This window comes from Xiphophorus maculatus, chromosome 18, assembly GCF_002775205.1.
Source record: "Xiphophorus maculatus strain JP 163 A chromosome 18, X_maculatus-5.0-male, whole genome shotgun sequence".
NCBI classification, from domain to species: domain Eukaryota; kingdom Metazoa; phylum Chordata; class Actinopteri; order Cyprinodontiformes; family Poeciliidae; genus Xiphophorus; species Xiphophorus maculatus.
In genome coordinates this window covers 13497919-13518500 of record NC_036460.1, presented here as the reverse complement: position 1 = coordinate 13518500, position 20582 = coordinate 13497919, and the positions used below count along the sequence as shown (strand labels likewise).

The following is a 20582-nucleotide window of genomic DNA, read 5'->3' as shown; positions in this document are numbered from 1 at the left end:
CCAAGTATACTTTCAACAGCAGTAACTAGTTTGTTTACAGATACTAATCTTGCTCTCTTTTTTTTTTTTTTTTTTAGTAATGTTACTTTCTTTTCTCTCTGCAGATAAGTAGAGCAATAACATCTCTGCTTCCTTATTATATATTCTGATATGATGTAGCTTCAGGGAGACTCAGAGCCCATCTGCAGAACAAATGCATTCACAAGAGGCCTTGTTCCTCCTAAATCACTGATAAGGCTTTGCATGTGATTAATACTTCTAGCTGATGTGGCAGAACTCCCGCCTGTGCCTTTTTTTCTGCAGCTGTGTGTGTATTTATATACAGTGTCACAAAATGTGTGAGCAAAATGTGTTTATCCTATATGTATATTTGTGTGTGTGTGAATAATTGGGGATGGATAAAAAATTGTTCATAGACTAGTGCTGCTTTTTTGTTCCCTAATTAAAGCTTTAAAAGTGACAAAAAAATAGTTGTCAATTTTCCATGAAATTAATAATAACTGTGATTAAGCCATGGCCTCCTGAGTGTTATAATTTGCTTGTCAAAGTCTTAAAGGAGCCAGTACCCCTCTAAAATGAGTCACTGTGAGTTTTTTGGTCTTTTTAGCACTATTTAAAATACATATAACTCTGTGATGGTATCCACTCACAGTCTCTAAAATCTTGTTGAAATCTTATTATTATTGAAAGTAATTGTCTCTACTTTCTTTGAATCCAGGCTTATTTAAATGTGGCAGCCGTGCCTGAAGTAGAGAAGTAATCATGAACCTTTTAGGACTGATGATTTAATTAAAAAGAGAGGAATTAGCTCTTGTTTCTTGAACTGTAGTTTAAATACCAGCATCTCTGGTTGTACAGTCTGAAGGTGCATTAGTGGACATGTCATGGGTAATATTTATATCTGTAAACATGTCAATAAGGCTAAATCACATCTGATATGTTTGAAAAATTGTGTAATGAGAGCTTTGAACAATATAGACTTCTAGTGTTGCTCTGGGTCAAAAGGGATGTAGAAAGGGGAAATAGTCAGATTTTAGAAGTTCAGTTAGCTCAGTGTTTTAGGGCAGCACAATATACTGTAGGTTTGTCATTGTCACAATTTTACTGGAAGCAATATCAATATATAATAGCATTGCTTGCATTTTCATAGATAAGTGATTATTATAAAAGTATCATCCGTTCATGCCAGTAATATAGAAGGTGATGCTTATTTGAAACAAAAGCAGCCATGCTTTAAGCTGTTTGTTTTAAGTCATTACGAAACTCCAACTAAGTTGTTTTCTTAACAAAGCAGCAGATGTAGCCAAATAATTTCATAAAGCCATGTTACAGAGATGGAAATGATGAAGTCCCCATTCTTTCCAGAATTTATATAGTCTAGATTCTACCTGGGGTTTATTTTTGCGATAAACTTCAAGCAAAAAAATTTTACCACTATTTATGTTTACAGCAGGTGATGTCATCATCGCAACTTACACTAACAATATAGTATATAGCATGTTTTCCTGACATTGTGCAGGTCTAATCTGTTAGTCCATCCAGCCATAAGGATAAATGAATTGATGAATGGACATCAATCATTGGATTACATCGAATACAACCAAACCATGTATTTTTCATGGCTTTTATTGTTTTTTTTTTGTGGTTTAAGAATGATTATTAGAAGAAATATTATGAAATTTCTTCTTTCTGTAGGTTCCTGTACAATAACTCTGGGGAGTGGGCTGATGGAACCGTTCCCATCCTAGCAACAACTGCTGCTGGATTCACCTACATTGCATTTTTAATGGTCAGTATGTTCTCACAAAGAATGCTTTGAACTCATCAGAAGGCTTAGCTAGGCACATTCAAATTACTGCATAATACTGATTTCTAAACTGTACTTTGTGTGATTGTGTCTTGTTTTTGCACTTTTCAGGTTTTAGCACTTTGCCATGTTGCACTTGGGCAACAGTTGAATTTGCACTGGCTTCATAAGGTAACATGCCAACAAAGTGAGACTTTGCAAGTGTGTGTTTGTGTAACTGCAAAAAGCTGTGAGGTGTAAGGGGGTAGATGAATTTTGCATATGTTTATCGGAGTTGTAATTAGCCTAGGTTTGTGTTTTTTATCTTGTTTTTGCAAATGTTTTCATTTATTGCTGGTCAGTTCAATTCATTAACCTGCAGGCGGTTAACTAAATAAAGACTGCTAACTAAATAAAGTTACCAGACACTGTGCAACAATAAAATGTATCCCACTATATTGGCTTATTCTGTAATTTTACTAATAATTATGTCTTTTTTTTCTTTGTTTATTTTTCCTCTCTCTGCACAGATAGGAGTAACTGCTTCTTTACTCACCACTATTGTTGGGATAATATCAGTCAATCAAACATGGACACAAGAGTGGGATATCATCCCCATCTCCTTGCAGGTTATACACAAAATTCCCAAAGCTTTTGTTGATGATTAACGTAGAGGGGCTGATAAGTTTTAGTAGAGGCAAGTTTATGATGCAAAGTCTAGGGAAGATAATTCTTTTATGTATGCAGCATTGCAATTAGCAGTGTAATATAATACGTAATATTTAATGCATGTCAAAGTGATCCACATGTTTCTCTTTTTAATATTTATCACATTAATAAAAATCTGACAGGTTTAGTGTTGAAACCACAAGTTTATGTACACCCAAATAAAAAGAAAAAATTTTCTTTCTTCCTCTGAAATTAAATCAGAACAAATGTCTCTTGTTTTAGGTGGATTATAATTGGCAAAATTATTTATATGTGCTATAAGCCACAGTAATGAAAGAAATATGGCAAACGTATTGATATTTTCAAAGTCAGAATAATTACGCTAAGCGATGAGGATGGTAATTTCATGACTTTGGAAACTTCTGATTAACGGACACATTTGGGTTAATTGGAGACACACCATGCCAGGACACACTGCTTCTTTAACACAATGGGAAAGTCAATAGAAGCTTCACAGTTCCAAATCTGGCGTATTCTTTGGAACAATTTTTCGAACAATTTCCAAACGCTGCAATTTTATCCAAGTATAAACATGATGAAATATCCAGTCATGGGACTGCTCAGATTAGTTCTGTGTCAAAGAGATGAATGTATTTTGGTCCAAGTGCAAATCAAGACAACACAGTCACTGTTAAAGATCAGTTGTTGACTGATCTGAGAAAGTGTCTGGGAGTGGGAGAGTCTCCAAACCTGACTGAGTTGCAGTGGTTCTGTCTGGAGGAATGGACCAGAACTCCAGAAAACTATTGTGAGAAGTTTGTGGAAGGAAACTCAAAAGTTTTGATCCAGGCAAGGCAATGCTATCTAATACTGAGGAAATGTATGCAAACCTTTGGTTTTCAAGACATTTATAAACACATATTTGCCATATTCTCCCTGTCATTGTTGTGGTATTTAGCAAACAAGAATAACTTTTGTGGGCGTGCTGTGGTGGCGTAGGGGATAGCGCGACCCATGTTTGGAGTCCTTGAGTCCTTGATGCGGCCGGGTTCGATTCTCGGACCCGGCGATATTTGCCGCATGTCTTCCCCCCTCTCCTTCCCCTTTCCTGTCACCCTACTTTCATATAAGGGATACTAGAGCCAACAAAAGACCCCCTGGAGGGGAGAAAAAAAAAGAATAACTTTTATAATTCTAACTGACTTAAAACATGAGAAATTAAGTTTATACAGTATGAAAAAAGGTGCTTAAGTCTTTTTATTTAATGTATGTAAACTTTTGCTTTCAACTGTATTAGTATATCCATGTCAGATTGTGTACTACAAGTAACATTTGAAGTGGCTGCCAATACTCCTTAGTAACTGTGGTCTTTTAAAATTGAGTGTCTTTCCGAATAATAGGTTTTAGCGTTGCCAGACTGTGTCACTGGTGTCTTGGCTCGAGATAATGACTGTTATTTTGTGCTTGTGTATCTCCTTCGACTTGGTTTCTTGTCCTTTTCTCTCTTACTTGTTTTGCCTCCATTTGTTTGTATCCTGTTTTCCATTCAGGCTACAGGTCCATTCCTGCATATAGGGGCTCTTGCTGCAGCCACAGCCTTGTCATGGATTGTTGCAGGACAAGTTGCCCGTGCAGAAAAAACAAGTATGTTTACCTTTGCTGCATGTGAAGTTACAGCACCCTCCACATGTATTAAACTCGTAAAAATTTGAGTCATTCAATTCTGTAGCGCAGAATCCTTAAATCATAAAAGTCAGTCTAATTTAAATGCTTTTTGTGAAGTGGCTAAGATTAATGAATCATTTTTAGTGCTGCCGGGTGTGTTAGCAGCTGGCTGATATCATTTCTGCATGGAGTTTGCATGTTTTGCCCAGGCATGTGTAGGCTTCCTCTGGGTACTCCAGGTTCCTCTCAGTCCAAAGATATGCATTTTACTTGGTTTACTTAGAAGATCTGACTGTAAAATTGCCTTTGAGAATGCGGCGCATGGTTGTTTATCCTGGGCAGATCAATTGTTTTTAAAATGTATACTTTAAGTTGATAAGAACTTTGGGAAACTGCTACTTGGTTGTAATCGCCACAAGAAAATACATATTCACCTAAACCTGCACATATCTACAGACAGAGCAATAATTAAAACTTTTTTACAACCATCTGAGATTATGTCCACAAGAATACATCTCTTTTATTGAGAATCTTTTTACATATTTTTACCAGAGGTGTCAGTATTTGTAGAGTTGCAATGTGTTTTAATGCAATAAAGTGATATGACAGTCTGAGTGCTTCTCACACACACACATACACACAAATGCTGGTGACTGATTAATTAGGTGTAGACAGAGGCCAGGGCCTTCATCCATGGTGGGTGTGATAAACATTCCTCCAACCTCTTTTTCTCCCCAGAGATGAAGGTTGTTTTGTCCTTGAGTCTAGAACTCGTTTTGAAGACTTGCAGCTCTGACAGTTTGTTCCTAGCCTTGTTAATATTGGTGCCTTTATCATAAAACTTGCTGCTATTGCTGCTGAGATTTAGTGTAGTCTATGTAGCGATTTCCTAACTGATTGCCAAGTGGTATTGGAGGAAAACTTTCAACTTTAGTTTGCAACTTACAAACTAAACTTTGTAAGTTAACAAACTTTAGATAACATATATAACATATGTGCTTGTATGTTATCTATTTTGAGATTAATTCTTTTAACTCAATTACATTCTTAGCTTTCATGGACTAATGATACATTTCACATCCATCAAATAGAAAGCACCCATAATCAAAACGTACCAGCAGGTCATCTGAAAGGTACAAGGTTTAAAAAAGCGACTCATCGGTGTCACAATTGTTCAGAAGTATTGCCTTTTACTGTAATGACTTGAATACTTGCCAAATATTTACTTTCAGCTTTTTAAAGAGTACCTTCACATTGGACTTGATAGTTTCACTCAGACTCTATGAGAGAAATTAAAGACTAGTAAAATGGATGTTGAGTCGTTCTTTCTTTTCCATGTTTTAAGGAAACATTAAGAAATTAGTTCGGTTATCTCACATGGAACCTGATGTAATGCACAGCAGTGTTTGAAAATCAAAGATGTGAGGGTGGATGAAGGCCATCCACGAGTCTCCTGTGTGTAATAGGAGTTGGCCACTCGACCCTGCCCCGGACCTGACCTTGAAACAAATACTTTCTCCTGTGCGTCTGTGTAGGTTTATGTGGGAGCCCACATTCACAGCCTTAATCGCTCGCTCACTCAGAGCTGGATCCTGAGTGCCATCATTTTGGCTGCTGTGTGTAGCTGCAGTATAATAGTCAATATTCACAGCAACCTCTTCCTACAGTAGCTAATCTTGGCACACAACACAGAGCAAAACTACAGATTGTTGTTTCACTCTGGTTTCTGTGGAGACTGAGGAAAAAATTTAGCAGCATGCAAATCAGTAACTTCTGATGGTGAATTCTGGTGTATAGAGAGACCCAGGCTACAGTATCTTTCAAAAATACTTCACACGCCTCATGCAACCACACATTTTGAATCATTTTAGTGAGATTTATGTGATAACACAAACATCCAAAATCATACATTTTTAAATTTTTGTGCTAATTGAGTCTAAAGCTCAGTACATTAAAATTAGTCATTGTAATGTGAAAAGGCTCAGAAGATATAAATGCCTTTACGATGCACTGTAGCTGTTCTCCTCCATGTTAACAAGCTGTTTACTGTATCTTTATGCCTATGTACAGACATGACAGATATCTGTTTCCTTATCTAACTCATGTGATAAATGCAAATATTCCATACCTCTAAAAATAATCTCTTTATTGTCATTCTATGGATACCCTCTGTAAGTGCTTGTTATGCTGTCAGTCTTTCAGGTGGTGGTTGTGCTGCTGTACCTCAGTGTGTTACTAGGACTCTACGTTCTGCCACTTTATATCTCCTCCCCCTGCATCATGGATCCCAGGACCCTTAAACCACGGCCAGAGGTGTTTGGCCACCAGGGAGCCCCCATGGTGAGTCCATTCAATTTTGGTTTACAGAATGTGTTAAAAGTAAAACTAAACCCTCAAATATCTAATTTTTTCACATCTTTTTTTGTATATATTATTGTTGTTATTTTTTGGTTTAACTACATTAGCTTCCTAATTAAATAAAGTAGCCAACAAATGTTTAATAAGGAGTTGTTGCCATTCCTGGTCTACTGAATAAATTGTTGTTATGCTGTATGATTTCTAGAGAAATGTCTAAGTGATTGTAAATTTCCTGTGAACAGATTTAATATCCAGTGGAAATGTTTTTAAGCTTATGTTGAAGGCTCAAAATATCACAAAAACTTAATTTCACATTCGACACCTCATGGATTGATTTATTGCTGCAGAAGGATTTATGTCTCCGGCGTGCCAATGACTGCTCTGCAACACAAAAACAAGTTGCTAAAACTAGTTCCTCACATTAGGACACACCCTGCTTTCTGTGGTATTTCTGCAAAAAGAGATCGATTCTCGGTGGAATCTAAAATTAGGAGTGCCTCTGCAGGCCTGGGAGATTAAAAAAAGGCAGCTCACATCACAGGACTCAGTTTCCCAGAATGACTCATTATTGATTGCAGCGGCATTCCTGCCCCGTGCTTCACAGCCAGTAGCTGACTACTCCCAGGGTCTCAAAGGGAGGGGCAGTTCTAAGTGATGTTTTAGTATCGATCAGAACATTGACCTGAGTTAAAGAGCAATCCACAGCACACATTCCCATATGTTCACTGGAGGAAATGCAAGGAATAGCATGGGAACAATTAGATTTTCTGTTGTTTTTTGCTCCATGCCGTTAACTAAGACATGACCTACTTGTAATGACTTCATCTTTTTTGCCGACTCTGTGTCCAGCTTGCTCCAGAGAACACGCTGTGGTCGTTTCAGCGAGCTCTGCAGATGAACGTCACTGGACTGGAGGCTGACGTAGCCATAAGGTACACACTCAAAATGATCGATACACAGCAGTACAATGAAACCACCAAATAAATATCTGCTGAGATTCCTGTTCCCCCTGTTTAGGCTCCATACATGGTAAATGGTAAATGGCCTGTACTTGTACACCGCTGTATTTAGTTGACAGGACTCCAAAGCTCTTCACACTATATTCAGGCATTCACCACAGAAGTGGTTAGCTACATTGCAGCCACAGCTGCCCTGGGGTACTTTTACAGAGAGATTCTTACCATACTTGCAGATGATCAAGTATTAGCAAAGCTTTAAAGAGTTAAATAATCCAAACTAAAGTTGAAATTTAATAGTGCTTCTGTGATCAGAATGACCTTAGATATCTATTAAAGATGTATATTTACCAGATTTCAAATTAATTTTCTTTATGATTCTTACCAAGATCAGTCTTTCCATGTTAATATAATATTGTGTGTGTAGGGGAGCAGTCATTACATAAAAATGTTATGTTTCTGAAATTTCTTTGCTTATTTTGACCAGCAGAAGAAAGCAATTAGTTACATTTACTACAAGTACAATTTGTCTGTATTTAGTAATTTTTTAGGTATTTCACAAAACCTCAACTTTTACTTGAGTATGTTGTGACAAAAGTATTTTACTTAGTTATGTTTAAAATCATATCTGCCAGTGAGTAGAAATTAAGGCACAAATAATAATAATTGACCATTCTGCTGTTTATCAGCAGGTAAAGGAATGGGGAGTGACTAGCTTCATATCTGGGTTTTCTTTCCTTACCTGATTCTATTTATTCCCATTCAAAATTTGAAATTCAAATTCTGGAATCATGCTTTTGCCTTGGATAGGAAATAATGCAGAACAGGAAGACCTGTTTTCAGTATTTAGTGCACCAGCCTGAGCTTGAATGACATGACCTTCCAGCTTATAACCTACAGCCATATTGAATATAATGATTAAAAATATGGGCAAATAGTAGCGTGTGTTACACTTGGGAGTGTGTTAAAGGTTTGCACTTTGTATTCCTCGTCTGATGACCAGTGTGGACGGCGTACCTTTTCTAATGCATGACCTCACCCTGCGGAGAACCACAAACGTGGATGAGGTTTTTCCAGACAGAAAAACAAAAGCAGCTTCACGGTTCAACTGGACGGATCTGCAGCAGCTCAACGCAGGAGAGTGGTTCCTCAAGGTACTTCCTGGTTCCTTATATACACTAAACGTGATTTATTTCTAAATTTATTAGTGTTTTATTTGTGTTTATTTTGTTGTGTCGTGAAAGCCATTAACCGTCTGTCTTTAGCACAGTGTGTTCTCACTCACTGATCCATCATGTTCCCCTTAGGGTTTGTGGAAATTCAGATATCTAGTTAAGCATGAATGCAGAACTAATTTAGGAGAACCGCTGCCTTGACCTCAGTAGATTTGTTTTACATTAAGTTGTCGTCACTAAAATTTATTATAGTTTTGGTGCGATAGCCAAGATGCATCAGTTAAATTTTTCAAAGTGGGTTATGCCTTTTTCATTACTGCTCCTCATTCAAGAAAATGTTGCTGTATTCTGTTTGGTCTTTTTGGTATCTGTTAAAAGTCTCATTCTCTGAACCAACCACAGAATTGACATATTATAGAAAATGCCCTTTCTTTAAATTGCTCTTAAATCCATGTGCTTTTCCCATCTTCTTGTTTTAGAATGACCCCTTCTGGACCGCAAGCTCCATGTCCCAGAAGGAAAGGAATCTCACCTCCAAGCAGAGGGTGTGCAGCCTGGAGCAGCTTCTAAAGATGGCCTCCGATCACAACATCACAGTAGTTGTCAGATTGCGGAGGCCTCCTCGTGATCACCCCTTCAACTCCACATGGATCAATGAGACGCTGCAAGTAGTGCAGAATTCTGGACTTCTTCAGAATCTGGTACGAGGGAAATATCTGTAGCTTGGGAACGGTTTTCCTGACGCAACCTGTTTTAACAATGCTGTCTCTTGTGTTCCCCATCGTCGTTCACGTTAGGTGATGTGGACTCCGGATGATGAGAGAGAGCAGGTGAAGCAGTGGGCACCTGGCTTCATCCAGACCTCGCTGGTGAAACGCAGTCCAGAAAATCTGCACAGCTCTGGCATCAGCGGGCTGTTGCTCAGATACAACCAAGTGAACACTGATGAAATCACGTAGGTCCACACACCTAGCCCTGATCGGTTATCACTTCCAGAGAAGATCTGACTGTTTGCCAGTGGAGCTTCTACGAATCTTGTTGTTGCCTGCAGAAACTTCTCCAAAAACAACATCAGCCTTACTCTCTACACTGTCAACGAGCCGTGGCTGTTCTCGATGCTCTGGTGCAGCGGCGTGTCAGCTGTCTCCTCAGAGGCCCCACATATCCTCAGAAAGGTGCCTTCTCCCATCTGGCTCATGGTAAGATGTTTCCCTTAGATATAAATATGGCATTGAGAGCCATTTTTTTAAGTCACTGATCTCTAGGCAGGAGCAGGACACGGATGGTCATTCAAAAAAATTATTATGAAGTTTAAGAGTGTCATACAAATGACAAAATTACAATTTTTGCCAGGAAACTATGGAAATTATTCTCACTTAAGATACTTCTTCACAGCTTGGAGAAAAAAATATAACATGAATGAAATACGTCTTATGAATAGCAGGTTGGTCTAACTGAAGTGCTGTCAGATTGGGTCTGCAAATCCCATTATATTTAATCTTTACTCAGTATTTATTTTCAAATGGCACATAGTTGTGTATTTGTTTTTCTTGTAACATTTTTATGAGACAAATGTAGCGCACATCATTCAGCTGAACATATTTATTTCCTGTTCTGTGCCTGGTGTGCTGTCATTATCTGACTCGTTAAGAGTCCCAGAGAGGAGAATGCTCAGCTCCTGGGCTTCTGGATCATTCGTCCACCAAAACGTCCCTCCATGAGTACACCGTGTCTCTTTGACCCGCTTTCCTCCAGCTCCATGAATCCATAATGTTTGACCAGTCTGTCCATCTGGTCCAACATATGGACCCCTTGCATGATGTATTGTGGACATGACCCCTGACTTCCTGCTGTGGAGCTCAGGGCGAGTCTAGTCTGCTGTAGCATCTGAAAGGCTGTCTGTCAGTTTGAACCAAGATTAAAGCAGTTTTAAAAGCAACTCCTAACTTCCTCTTCCTGTGTTCAAATGAAAACATGCAGTGACTGGCACAAGAATTAATACTCCCTGAACTTTTTTGCATTTTTTTTCATTACAGCCACAGTTTTAAATGCATTTTTTTCTGTGGTTTTATGGGATAGACTAAAGCAAAGTAGTGCAGATTGTTACAAGTTGAGGTGAGAGGAAAAGAAAGTATTGTTTTCTTTTTCTTGCTTTTGTATTCAATCCTCTTTTCTCTAATACCTATAAATAGTACCTCTCTGAAGACAACTATTTACTGTTAGACAGCACTTGAGACTGAGGTTTATTGGCATTGCGAAATTCCATCTTAGTAAGGCACCACAAGACTAAAATCAAACTTTCTGTCCTACATGCAATGTATGTAGCAAAAAACAAACACTGCCTTCTCTGCTGTGAAAAATGGTGGCAGCATCATTCTGTGGGCGTGCTTTTCTTAATCGGGGGCTGTTCAGAGTTGTAGGGAAGTTGGATGAAGCTAGATACAGGACAGTCCTGGTAGGAAAATCTGTTTAAAGAAAGCAAAGGACTTGAGACTTGACAATGAGCTTATACATCCAGATCTACAATGAACCGGTTTATTTCTAAGCATATTCATGTTAGAATGACCCAGTCATAGTCTGGACATAAATCCAAGGGACAATTTACAGCAAGATTTGAAAACTGACGTTGCCAGAGGCTTTCTGTACACTCTAAACTAATTTGACAGTTTTTGACAGTTTTATTTATTGTTTTCATTTCAAATCACCGCCTCCTTCTTTTACCAAGTATAAAAAAGATCCAAGTATACTATAATGTGTCCAATTTGAGGTTTTGATGTTGGTTTGCGCAGATAAAATCTATTTTGGAAAAATGGCTCCATCTGGTGGTGAACTCTATAAAATTCAAGTTTATGATAACTGCATGTTTGTGTTTTCAGAGCCCAAGAAATTACCGGCTGATATGGGTGTCTGCAGACCTCATTTCCTTTGCTGTAGTCATAGGAATATTCATTTTACAAAAGTAAGTACAACATATCAAACATGTTCTGATATGATTGTTGTCGAAACAAGTGCACATACAAAAGTGAAGGTTTTTCCATTTTGATGTTAGGATTTGTATAAAGGACAGCAGACTGTCTGACTTGATTAATCTTTCTTTTACATAATAGTTGCCAATGTTGGTCTTTAAAGTAATGACTGGAGAACGTTAACGCTAATTTACTATGCCTGTTTTTTGGTTTATTAGCTGTTGCGGCTGCCTTCTTTCCTCATGTTGATGGAAGCTTTAGATTAACCCTCAACACTAATGTGTTTGTGTTTCTCTGAAAACTGATTTTGTTTGTTTTGGTGATACCTGTTGTCACCCGGTTGGATGGAGAGCTTATTCACCCCGCCCTCCCTCTCTGTCCTTGTAACCATCCGGTACAAGTGTGTTTTCTGCTTAGCTTCTGCCGGCATCTAAACTGACCTCTCTTTTCTCCCGCCTTCTTTTGTCCTTTTTTGTCTTTCTGCCTTGTTCTCTCTCTCTCTTTTTCTCTCCTCTGCCTGCCGTGCATGCTCTCCTCCTCTTCTGCTGCATTCTGGCATCTTCTGTCAGCTATCACATGATCAGGTAACCGGGTCACCTCCTCTGACCCACAAATCTTCTCCACTTTTACCCCATTCCTGTTCTTGCACACTCACAGTTACTTTTGCTTGATGCATTTTTGACCTTTTGGCACCTTGTTTTTCTACATTGTTGATCTCCTTGTTTATATAAAATCATGTTCAGAGTTTTCTCCCAATCTCCCAATTCCACCATCTTTCTGTGTTTATTCTCATCTTCATCAGCTCTACTACATGTGAATATTTGTTGTTGTTGCCTGTTTTCTCAACCATTTGTTCCTCAAGGGAATGGAAAATCAATGTTCCCAAACCTCAAAGTACTATTAGAAAGAAATATCTCATGGATATTAATGTATTGGAGAATATGATTAAGATTAGCGTTTACCCGTAAAAGCTACAAAACAAATAAATTTAAAAATTTGTTAGAACAGTTGTTTTCATTAATGTAAAGGTCATGTTGTCCCACATGGACTAGTAATCCTTAATAAAACTGGGAAAACCATAAACTGCAGCTGCACAGAAAGTCCGTTCATTAAAATGTTCAGTGCTGCTGAATAATGCAGCATATTCTCAGCGGATGCGCGGCATTATTAATTGCTTCGCTTGCGTAATGCCCTTTCCCTGATTGTTGTTTAATCAAGCATTAGTTCTGTAAATTAGGAACCATTGTGTGAAGGTCTTTGACTCATGAAAAATCTCTTTGAAGAGCCTGAGAGCTTATCCGCTGAAAAGAAGCAACCCAGAACGTTCTACAGAACGTATTTATTAGCATTAGCATGTATTAATTATTACATTGTGGAAAACAGGGTGTGTTGTGTTAATGGTGGTAAAAGAAGCGTGTTTCTAGAGTATCTTCTTAACAGCTTAGTTATTGATATATGGGTGTTTCATCATAGAATTTACCCCTGTGAGAAATTTCTTGTGTTTTTATCAACCTTCATATCTCAGATCATCAAACAAATTATGATATGAGATAAATATAATACTTTAATCCACCATCATGTTTAACAGACATGTCCGCAGACACCAGAGAACATTTTCCAAGAACAAAGTCTCACAGCCAAACCTGAACAAAAATTTAGGAATTATTTAAGAGATTAATTAGAATATTTACTCGTTCCAGCCCGAAGCATTTCCCTCATGTTCATTTTGCAAGAAGAGGAAGCAAATCACTTGGAGTTGAAACCAAACTTCTGTGTGATTTCTGACCAAACTTTGTGACCCGTGCAGGTATCGAATGAGCGGCATACGCAGCTACAATCCTGAACAGATCATGCTGAGCGCGGCGGTCAGGACGTCCAGTCGAGACATCAACGTCATGAAGGAGAAACTGATCTTCTCCGGTAGGATTCCTGCTGCTGGCCTGAAAAATACTTGCTTACTTGTTGATTTGGGTTCCTGAACTGATTCCCCCCCCCCAAAAAACATTGAAATTCTTAACCTCACCAGTACCAAATCAGTTGGAACCCCTGTCAACCTGCATGTGCGTGTTTGTGACTGTTGTCGCTGCTCTCCTTCCTCTCTTCCATGTTAAAGCTCAGCCTCAGTAATGGCTCCCCCGTCAGCATCCTTTGTGTGACGTATCGCCTCCTGACCATCCTACCTCGTCCATTCTCTCCGCAAGCAGTGACTGTCTCCCCTTTCCACCAAACATTTCCTCATCGCTCATTAAACCTCTCTGCCTACTTTGCCCCTTTTCCCCCTCATCCATCCATCCACCATTCCATCTCTTCGCACTCATCTTCCCCCATAAGCCTCCTACTGGGACATAGAGTAGGAGATCTTATAGACCAGTTTGTCTAGACAACCTGTAGCCCTGGGGAGCAAAAGTAAGTCTATGGAGCGAGTAAATGCAAGTAGGAGTTAAGAAAGTTGCAGGAGTTAATGAACGCTGACTTTTTTTTTTTGTTATCCTCTGTCGCCCTCTAGAGGTGAGGAACGGTGGCAGTGCTGAGGAGCTGTATGAAGAGCAATGCTTTGACTCCTACACCAATCAGAGTATCAGCCAGTGATTTCCTGCTCCGCCTGTCTGCTTGCTGTGGTGACGCAGGAAGCGTCATTCCTGTTAACGAGAACTCTCAGCCTCCTGAGCTGCTGGAAACGCCCGCCGCTCTCTGTACGCTCTGTAAATACTGTTTCTGTTTCTCCTCACTGACTTTACATTTATTGCACAAGACTACACTCACTTGTTTTAAGCTGAATCTGATGATTCCTACTTCAATATCTAAATGTTCAGGGGCTCCCCATCATTTTTTTTTCTTTAGTTAAAGCTAAGTTTCCAAAGCAGTTAATTATTATATTAGGATCTGTAAATGTTATGGCAGCATGATGCTCCTGCCTTCAGTCTCTGCTGTAGTTCATAAAACTAATATTTAAAGAGATAAAACTGTTTACAGACATTTTGCCTTCTCCCCCATGTTCACACGGTGCATGTAAAGTATTTTGATACTCCCCGCCTGGCGTACTTCTGATCACTGGATCCAAGTGTTGGAAACTTCTGGACTTTGTGTGAGCAGTGCTCCCAGTAAAACCAGAACTGGTGAAAAATGGTTTCTAGGGTTAAGATTTGCTTTTTCTTGGTTAATTGTTCGTGTTTCCTTTTGTAATGTGTTCAATATAATGTATGGATTCTGACTGGGTATATTTTTTTTACCTTGTGTGCAGTGTTATGATGAATGTGTAATCATAAGGATAACTTATCGACAATGTGACACTTTAATCATTAAGATGAACAGGCTGGCCTTTGATTTGCTGTCATTCTTTGGTATTTTCATGTTGGGAAACGTATTGCATGTGACGCCTGGTGTAAATACTGTACTGGAAAATAAAATGAAGCTGGCTGAAGGGATATTACATGTTAAACAAGCAGAACATACTGGGAAACCAGTCGCCTTTTTTTCATTGTATATTTTAGTTTGACTGCTGCGATGCGACAGAATAACATTCATCCTGATTGTTCCACAGATAATCTCCAAATGATGCCAGTTCCATGAAATGTTCTAAGTAAAGAAAATCTTGACTTAAATTAAGTTATATTATTGACCCTTGGTTTTATTGTCATGGTTTGAGTGAGTGGTTCACAGCCGCTCAGAGGCCTGATAAAGTTATAGGCTGTATCTATTTTTTAAAGCAAAAATAGGATGCACAATGTTGCATTTATTGTGAATAAAACCTCCAATCTTTCCATAAGGGGATACAAAAATGTTTTGATGAGAAAAGAACCTAAGAATTTAGGAAGAAAAAGCATGGTTGGATTGGAAATAAAGTCTGGAAATACTTATATTTTGATTGGACAAACATTTCAGTACATCTATACATACTGGTAACACTGCATCACACTCCAAGAATTAAAGTTGGATAAATGAAATTTATCTTAACTTAATGTTCACCTTTGAGGTTGGAAGGGGAGCAAAGGGCTGCCAATGTGTGATAAGGATTGCATGGGTTACAATATGGTTGAAGTTTTTGAGAAAAGGCCATTAGACTTGATGAGGAATGACATTTTAATGTGGAAAAGCAGCGAGTCACAGCAGTTTCCCTTCTTTATCAAGTAACTTCAGTTTGATCCTGAAAACTTCCAGTACAAAAATAAATCTTAGGTCTCGTATACAAGGGCGTGTGTGATCTTTACAGTTTCTATACAGAAGCTTATTCAACATGAATTCAGGTTATACTTTTTTTTTTTTTTTCTTTTTACAAATTAAGTTTGGCAAAAGATACAACGCTGTGATGTTTTACAGAAGGAATGTTGGGTGATTTCTGAGGTCATGGCTGAGGCCTTCTACACAGGCAGAAAAGCTCAAATCTGGTTTGTAAAAAGATACATTAAACACAGGTGAAGATTAGACATAACTTCACAAAAATGTCTGTTAAACATTCTGCATTTAACAATATTATACAAACAAGGCACTGATGTACAACACTTTGGTCCCTCTGTTGGACTGTCAGAACTGAGCTTCAGCCACCAAAGCAGACTGTCCAACACCAAGCTGATGTGTTTACAGTGTGTTATTGCACAAAAGAAGAAGAGTTAGCCAACAGGTATGAGTCAAAGTGCATTTCGTGTATCTTTCTACTTTACTTAGCGGCAAAATAAGTAAAGCTCTCTGTTTTAGAATGCTCTCTAAAACAGAGAGCATTCTGGGACAATCCCTCATTTGTTACCTGAAAAGTCTGGACCTCATTGGAACACTTGAGTTGTGAGGGAAGTAGTCCCCTCTGCAGGGAAACTTTAAATGAACTAAGCGTACCGCCATATTTTAGGTTCCGGTGATTTGCAGTAAACCAGCGGTATGAGAAGCGCTAACATGGAGCGAGGCTTTCACACAGATTAGCAGCTTTCTGAAAAAAACACCAACACGCAGTGTGTCAGCTTGCAGATGAAAGAGCAAAAGTCCATTGAAAACACACACACACACTCAGAGAAATGCAACAAGAATAAATAAATAAATAGATGAAAAATCTTCTGGCTAGTCTTCAAAGTTTAAATAAACTTCCTGAATGGTCATAATACCTGCTACAGAGCAGTGAACACATCTAAACAGGTTGTTACTGCTGAAGCTGAGTGTGCAATAAACGCAAGTATGTCTTTAACTCACCTACACAGGAAATGTGTTTCAACACATTTTGTTTGTCACTGACACATTTCTCACTCAGGGAGGAAACAGAAAGTTCAAGAAGAAACACGTTTGGCTTGCAGACAGAAACATGATGCTCCTTGCGTCGGCCATTTCTCTCCAACCACCAGGAGCGTCGCGGTGGACAGGAACAGGAACCAGCAGCCTCCCTCCTCCAGATTCAGGATCAGCTGAAGTTCGTCTTACGAAGGTGTCTGTTGGGGATTTCTATGGCGCTCACCTGCAGCGGCCAGGAGCCGCCCATGATGCCGGCCTGGATGGCCACGCCCGTGACCACAGCCAGGTCGGGGTCCACCGACGTGTTGGGATCCTTCCCAAAGTACTCGCTGATCAGCTTCCTGATGCGCGGTATCCTGGTGGAGCCTCCCACCAGAACGACCTCGTCCACGTCCTCTTTCTGCAGGTGGCCCTCGGCCAGCACCGTCTTCACTGGGACCAGGATCTTCAGGAAGAGGTCCTGGTTGAGCTCTTCAAACAGCTGGCGACTGACCTCCACTTGGAAGTGAACCGGAGGAGGAGCGGGACCCTCTGGGGACCCGGAGCCATCGTACGCGTTAAGGTGGAGGGGAACGGAGATTAAGGCGCTGGGGTGGAGGGTGAGGTTGAGCTTGGCGGCTTCCACAGCCTGTCGGAGACGGTGGATGTCCTCCTTGAGGACAGGGGCGACGCCGAACTGCTGCCGGACTCGCTCGCTGGTGTACTGCAACAACCTCTGGCTGAAGTCCTGACCTCCCAGCTTGTTATTACCTGCAAATGACGTTATTAAAAAATTATATATTTATTATTTCATAGTGATTCTACAAGGAAAACAAAGTGGTATTGCACCTTATTTCCACACTTTTGTGAAAATAAAACATTTATTTTTAATTTCAATAAACAAATATAAATACGTATGTATCTTACAGATTTTACCAATGTAGTTTTTCCCCTCGTGTGTCAGATAATTACTAAATGATAAAGGACAAACCTGAGTAAAAACAAAGTTTGTAAATTTTTTCCCCACCATAAAATTCAAGCATTTTTCAAGCATTTCCAAGGTAACTTTTAAAACTTTTCCAGCAACACACTTTGGAGATAGAGCAACAGAGAATCCAGTTTCAATTTACTAATATATGACATAATTTATTACTGTTCTTAATAAGGCTTTGTCGTAATATTCTACACAGCAGGGAGAAGGTAAACTAAAATACGACAAAATTGAATGCTTTGAAAATTGCGTCACACCCAAAACACCCGATTTAACAAAAAAGAAGAAAAATAAAATCACCCAATTTTTATAACTTTAGCATATAAAAATGTAGTTGATTAATGGGCTTATTGATCAATTACACAGATGAATATGTTATTGAGCCATAAGGAATAACAGGAATTCATCACATTGTATAAAATGGTTTGTATAACGGTAAATGGCCTCCATTGTTCCACATTTCTCCATTTGTGAATAACGGCTCTTAGTGGTCGACTGGATTCCCAAAAACAACAGAAATGGCTACATAGTCAATGATTTTGATTCTCATCTGTTACTGAATTTCTTTCAATCAGTGCTTTATGAAATCTTTTAGCCCATTTCATGTTGTAAGCTCTCTTAAAGTGATGTGTTGATTCTACAGCGCTGGCAGTAAGAAGTCCTGGGTTGAACTTGTGAAACTGAATTCAATGTGGATAAAATAGTTAAAATATGATTTAACAAAGAGGGTGATTACTTTTCCACACACAACCAGGTAGGTAAGGAGAGTTTTTCTCTTAACAAAATCCAATCGTGAAGCATGTAGGTATGAAAAAAAATAAGCTACATCATAGAGTGTTTAGCATTCATGCAATGTTTTTTTTCACAGTATTGCATTAATTTTACATGCTGTACAGTCGATTAGAAAAGCTGTAACCAATTACCTGCCATTGCCCTGGTGAGAAACATGCCTCCCTGTTTATTGAGCAGAGACACATCCAGAGTCCCTCCCCCCAGGTCCACCACCAGCACATTGAACACGTCCACTTTGTGCAGGCCGTAGGCCATGGCCGCAGCCGTCGGCTCGTTGATCACACGCAAGACCTCCAAACCTGTCAAACCACGACCAGACAGTCAGTATTGCAATTAGGCCACAATAAGCCTGAAGATTACACAACTAGACACTTTAGGAACAGAGCAACATCAGGCGCCTTGTGTGGCTTTAAACTGTCCTTCTGATCACCTGACCTGCGAGGTTTGCGGCGCGGACCGTGTAGTTCCTCTGTCGCTCGTCGAACTCTGCGGGCACCGAGATGACGGCCTTCTGGATGGGCACGCCCAGCTGTCGCTCAGCCATCTTCTTTAACCTCATCAGCAGCCTCGAGCCGATGAACTCTGGGCTCACGGTGAAGGTGCGGTTGGTGGAGATCACAAACTCCGCACTTCCATTGTTGTTTACCACCTGGAGGACAAAGTTTGGGACAGAGGAGGGAAAAGAACGCTTTTAGAAAGGAAGGAAAATGCAAAAGCAGAGGCTGTTCGAACTAAAATTATCTGAATGATGACAGGAGCAACACTGAGCTGTTTTGGACAGCTTTAAACTGAATTTATTTGATAATTACAGTCGGTTTCAAAAATATTCACGACCAATTGAACTTTTTCAGATTTTCTCAAGTCAAAGCTATAAACTTTAACTATTGAGATTTTATGAGGTAAACCAACACAAAGCAGCCCAGAACATAGACGTTTGCTGTGCTTTTTTCTAAACCTTCAAAAAAATACATACATACTGTACATATACAGTATGTAGCTACAAAAAAAAAAGCCTTCCCATATTATGATGCTGCCACTGTCGTTTTTTAAATACAGGACGGTGTGTCCAGGAGGATGCATCGGTTTTGTCTCGCATAGCTTTTTGCATATCGGCTAAAAACTTGAAGCTTTGGCTCACCTGACCACAACATCTTCCACATGTTTGCTGTGTCCCCTTCAATCTCTACACTTTAACAATTTTTAAACTTGATTATAAATCAATGTATGCATTGATATATTTTCATTGATATATTTTAAAAGGACCAACAGCTGTTAAGGTTCATGTACTTTGCCAGCAAATACAGTAACCCAAGCTTCCCCCACGTGTAACGAGCCCCAGCTTGACCCACCTGGAACGGGTACCTGGCGCTCTCCTGCTCCAGGACATCCGACTCAAATATCTTCCCAATGAACCTCTTGGCGTCGTATACGGTGTTCTGAGGGTTGCTGTCCGCCACATCCATGGCTTCGTACCCGGCTAGCACCGCAGTGCTGGTGAACGAAACCGCGCTAGGGATGCTCTTCCTCCCCTCCTCATCTTCGATCACCTCCACCTCCCCGCTGCCCGGGAGGAAGACTCCCACCGAGCAGAAGGTGGTGCCCAGGTCCAGGCCGATCACTTTGGGTTTCGGGGGAGGCAAGTACTGCTGTCCCAGATACCCGGCCAGAAACAGGGCCAGGATCACCGAACCTGCGGCAACGAAATCGAAACGGGTATTAATCACAGGTGGGACAAGAAGCCGAGCCTCTAATGAGTTGTAGCTTAAAAAGCTGTTAATTATTAGACTTACCGATCATAGAAATCTCCCCGGACATTGTCACAAACACCTGGACCTTACAGCAAAGTCCTAAAATGTCTCTAAAATGGAAACAGCGGTTCTCACAACTGGACCAACTGAACTAAAATACACGTCAACATTTTACTGCTCGCTGTTGATTATGGGTAATGTAGTTTACAGTTATTACCACACATAAGGAGCGCAGCTCAGCTCATGATAGCTACTGACTACGACTTCCATCAGCAGTAGTGAGAAG

General features: G+C 39.7%; 2 protein-coding genes across 5 annotated transcripts in view; one reads left to right on the top strand and one right to left on the bottom strand.

Moving 5' to 3' along the window:
- LOC102236540 (glycerophosphodiester phosphodiesterase domain-containing protein 5-like) overlaps positions 1–15173 on the top strand; it is a 36638-nt gene extending 21465 nt beyond the window's left edge. The window contains exons 4-18 of one of the 3 annotated variants that reach the window (XR_002754328.1): positions 1696–1789; positions 1919–1978; positions 2317–2415; positions 4006–4099; positions 6315–6460; positions 7328–7410; positions 8438–8588; positions 9089–9310; positions 9407–9564; positions 9661–9808; positions 11486–11568; positions 12145–12159; positions 13383–13495; positions 13689–13981; positions 14082–14174. Coding sequence is in view for 2 of the 3 variants with exons in the window: in XM_014474911.2 (XP_014330397.1) it covers positions 1696–1789; positions 1919–1978; positions 2317–2415; positions 4006–4099; positions 6315–6460; positions 7328–7410; positions 8438–8588; positions 9089–9310; positions 9407–9564; positions 9661–9808; positions 11486–11568; positions 12145–12159; positions 13383–13495; positions 14082–14164 (1549 nt within the window). In the remaining variant the exon portion in view is untranslated. Of the gene's footprint in view, positions 1–1695; positions 1790–1918; positions 1979–2316; positions 2416–4005; positions 4100–6314; positions 6461–7327; positions 7411–8437; positions 8589–9088; positions 9311–9406; positions 9565–9660; positions 9809–11485; positions 11569–12144; positions 12160–13382; positions 13496–13688; positions 13982–14081 lie in introns of all 3 variants that reach the window. The other 2 variants (XM_014474911.2, XM_023351224.1) reach the window with 2 other exon arrangements.
- Positions 15174–15641: 468 nt separating this feature from the next.
- On the bottom strand, positions 15642–20472 carry hspa13 (heat shock protein family A (Hsp70) member 13). 2 transcript variants are annotated; one of them, XR_002754329.1, is made up of 6 exons: positions 20339–20472; positions 19898–20238; positions 18984–19197; positions 18680–18847; positions 16751–17536; positions 15642–16493 (listed from the first exon to the last, which is right to left on the bottom strand). XR_002754329.1 is itself a non-coding variant. In XM_005814979.2 (5 exons), exons 1-5 carry the CDS (start codon positions 20361–20363, stop codon positions 16956–16958), a joined length of 1329 nt encoding a protein of 442 aa, XP_005815036.2. In that variant the 5' UTR covers positions 20364–20472; the 3' UTR covers positions 15642–16955. The 2 variants fall into 2 exon arrangements, 1 of the variants encoding a protein (XP_005815036.2); XM_005814979.2 differs by having other exon boundaries at positions 15642–17536.
- Positions 20473–20582: the final 110 nt, after the last annotated feature.

Excerpts from the sequence above, each read along its gene's own strand:
- hspa13 (XM_005814979.2), bottom strand. The coding sequence starts at position 20,363 with ATGTCCGGGGAGATTTCTATGATCG. Across the intron at positions 20,239-20,338 it reads CGGGGAGATTTCTATGATCG|GTTCGGTGATCCTGGCCCTG; the intron begins GTAAGTCTAATA and ends TCGTTGCCGCAG. Across the intron at positions 19,198-19,897 it reads GCGCCAGGTACCCGTTCCAG|GTGGTAAACAACAATGGAAG; the intron begins GTGGGTCAAGCT and ends TTTGTCCTCCAG.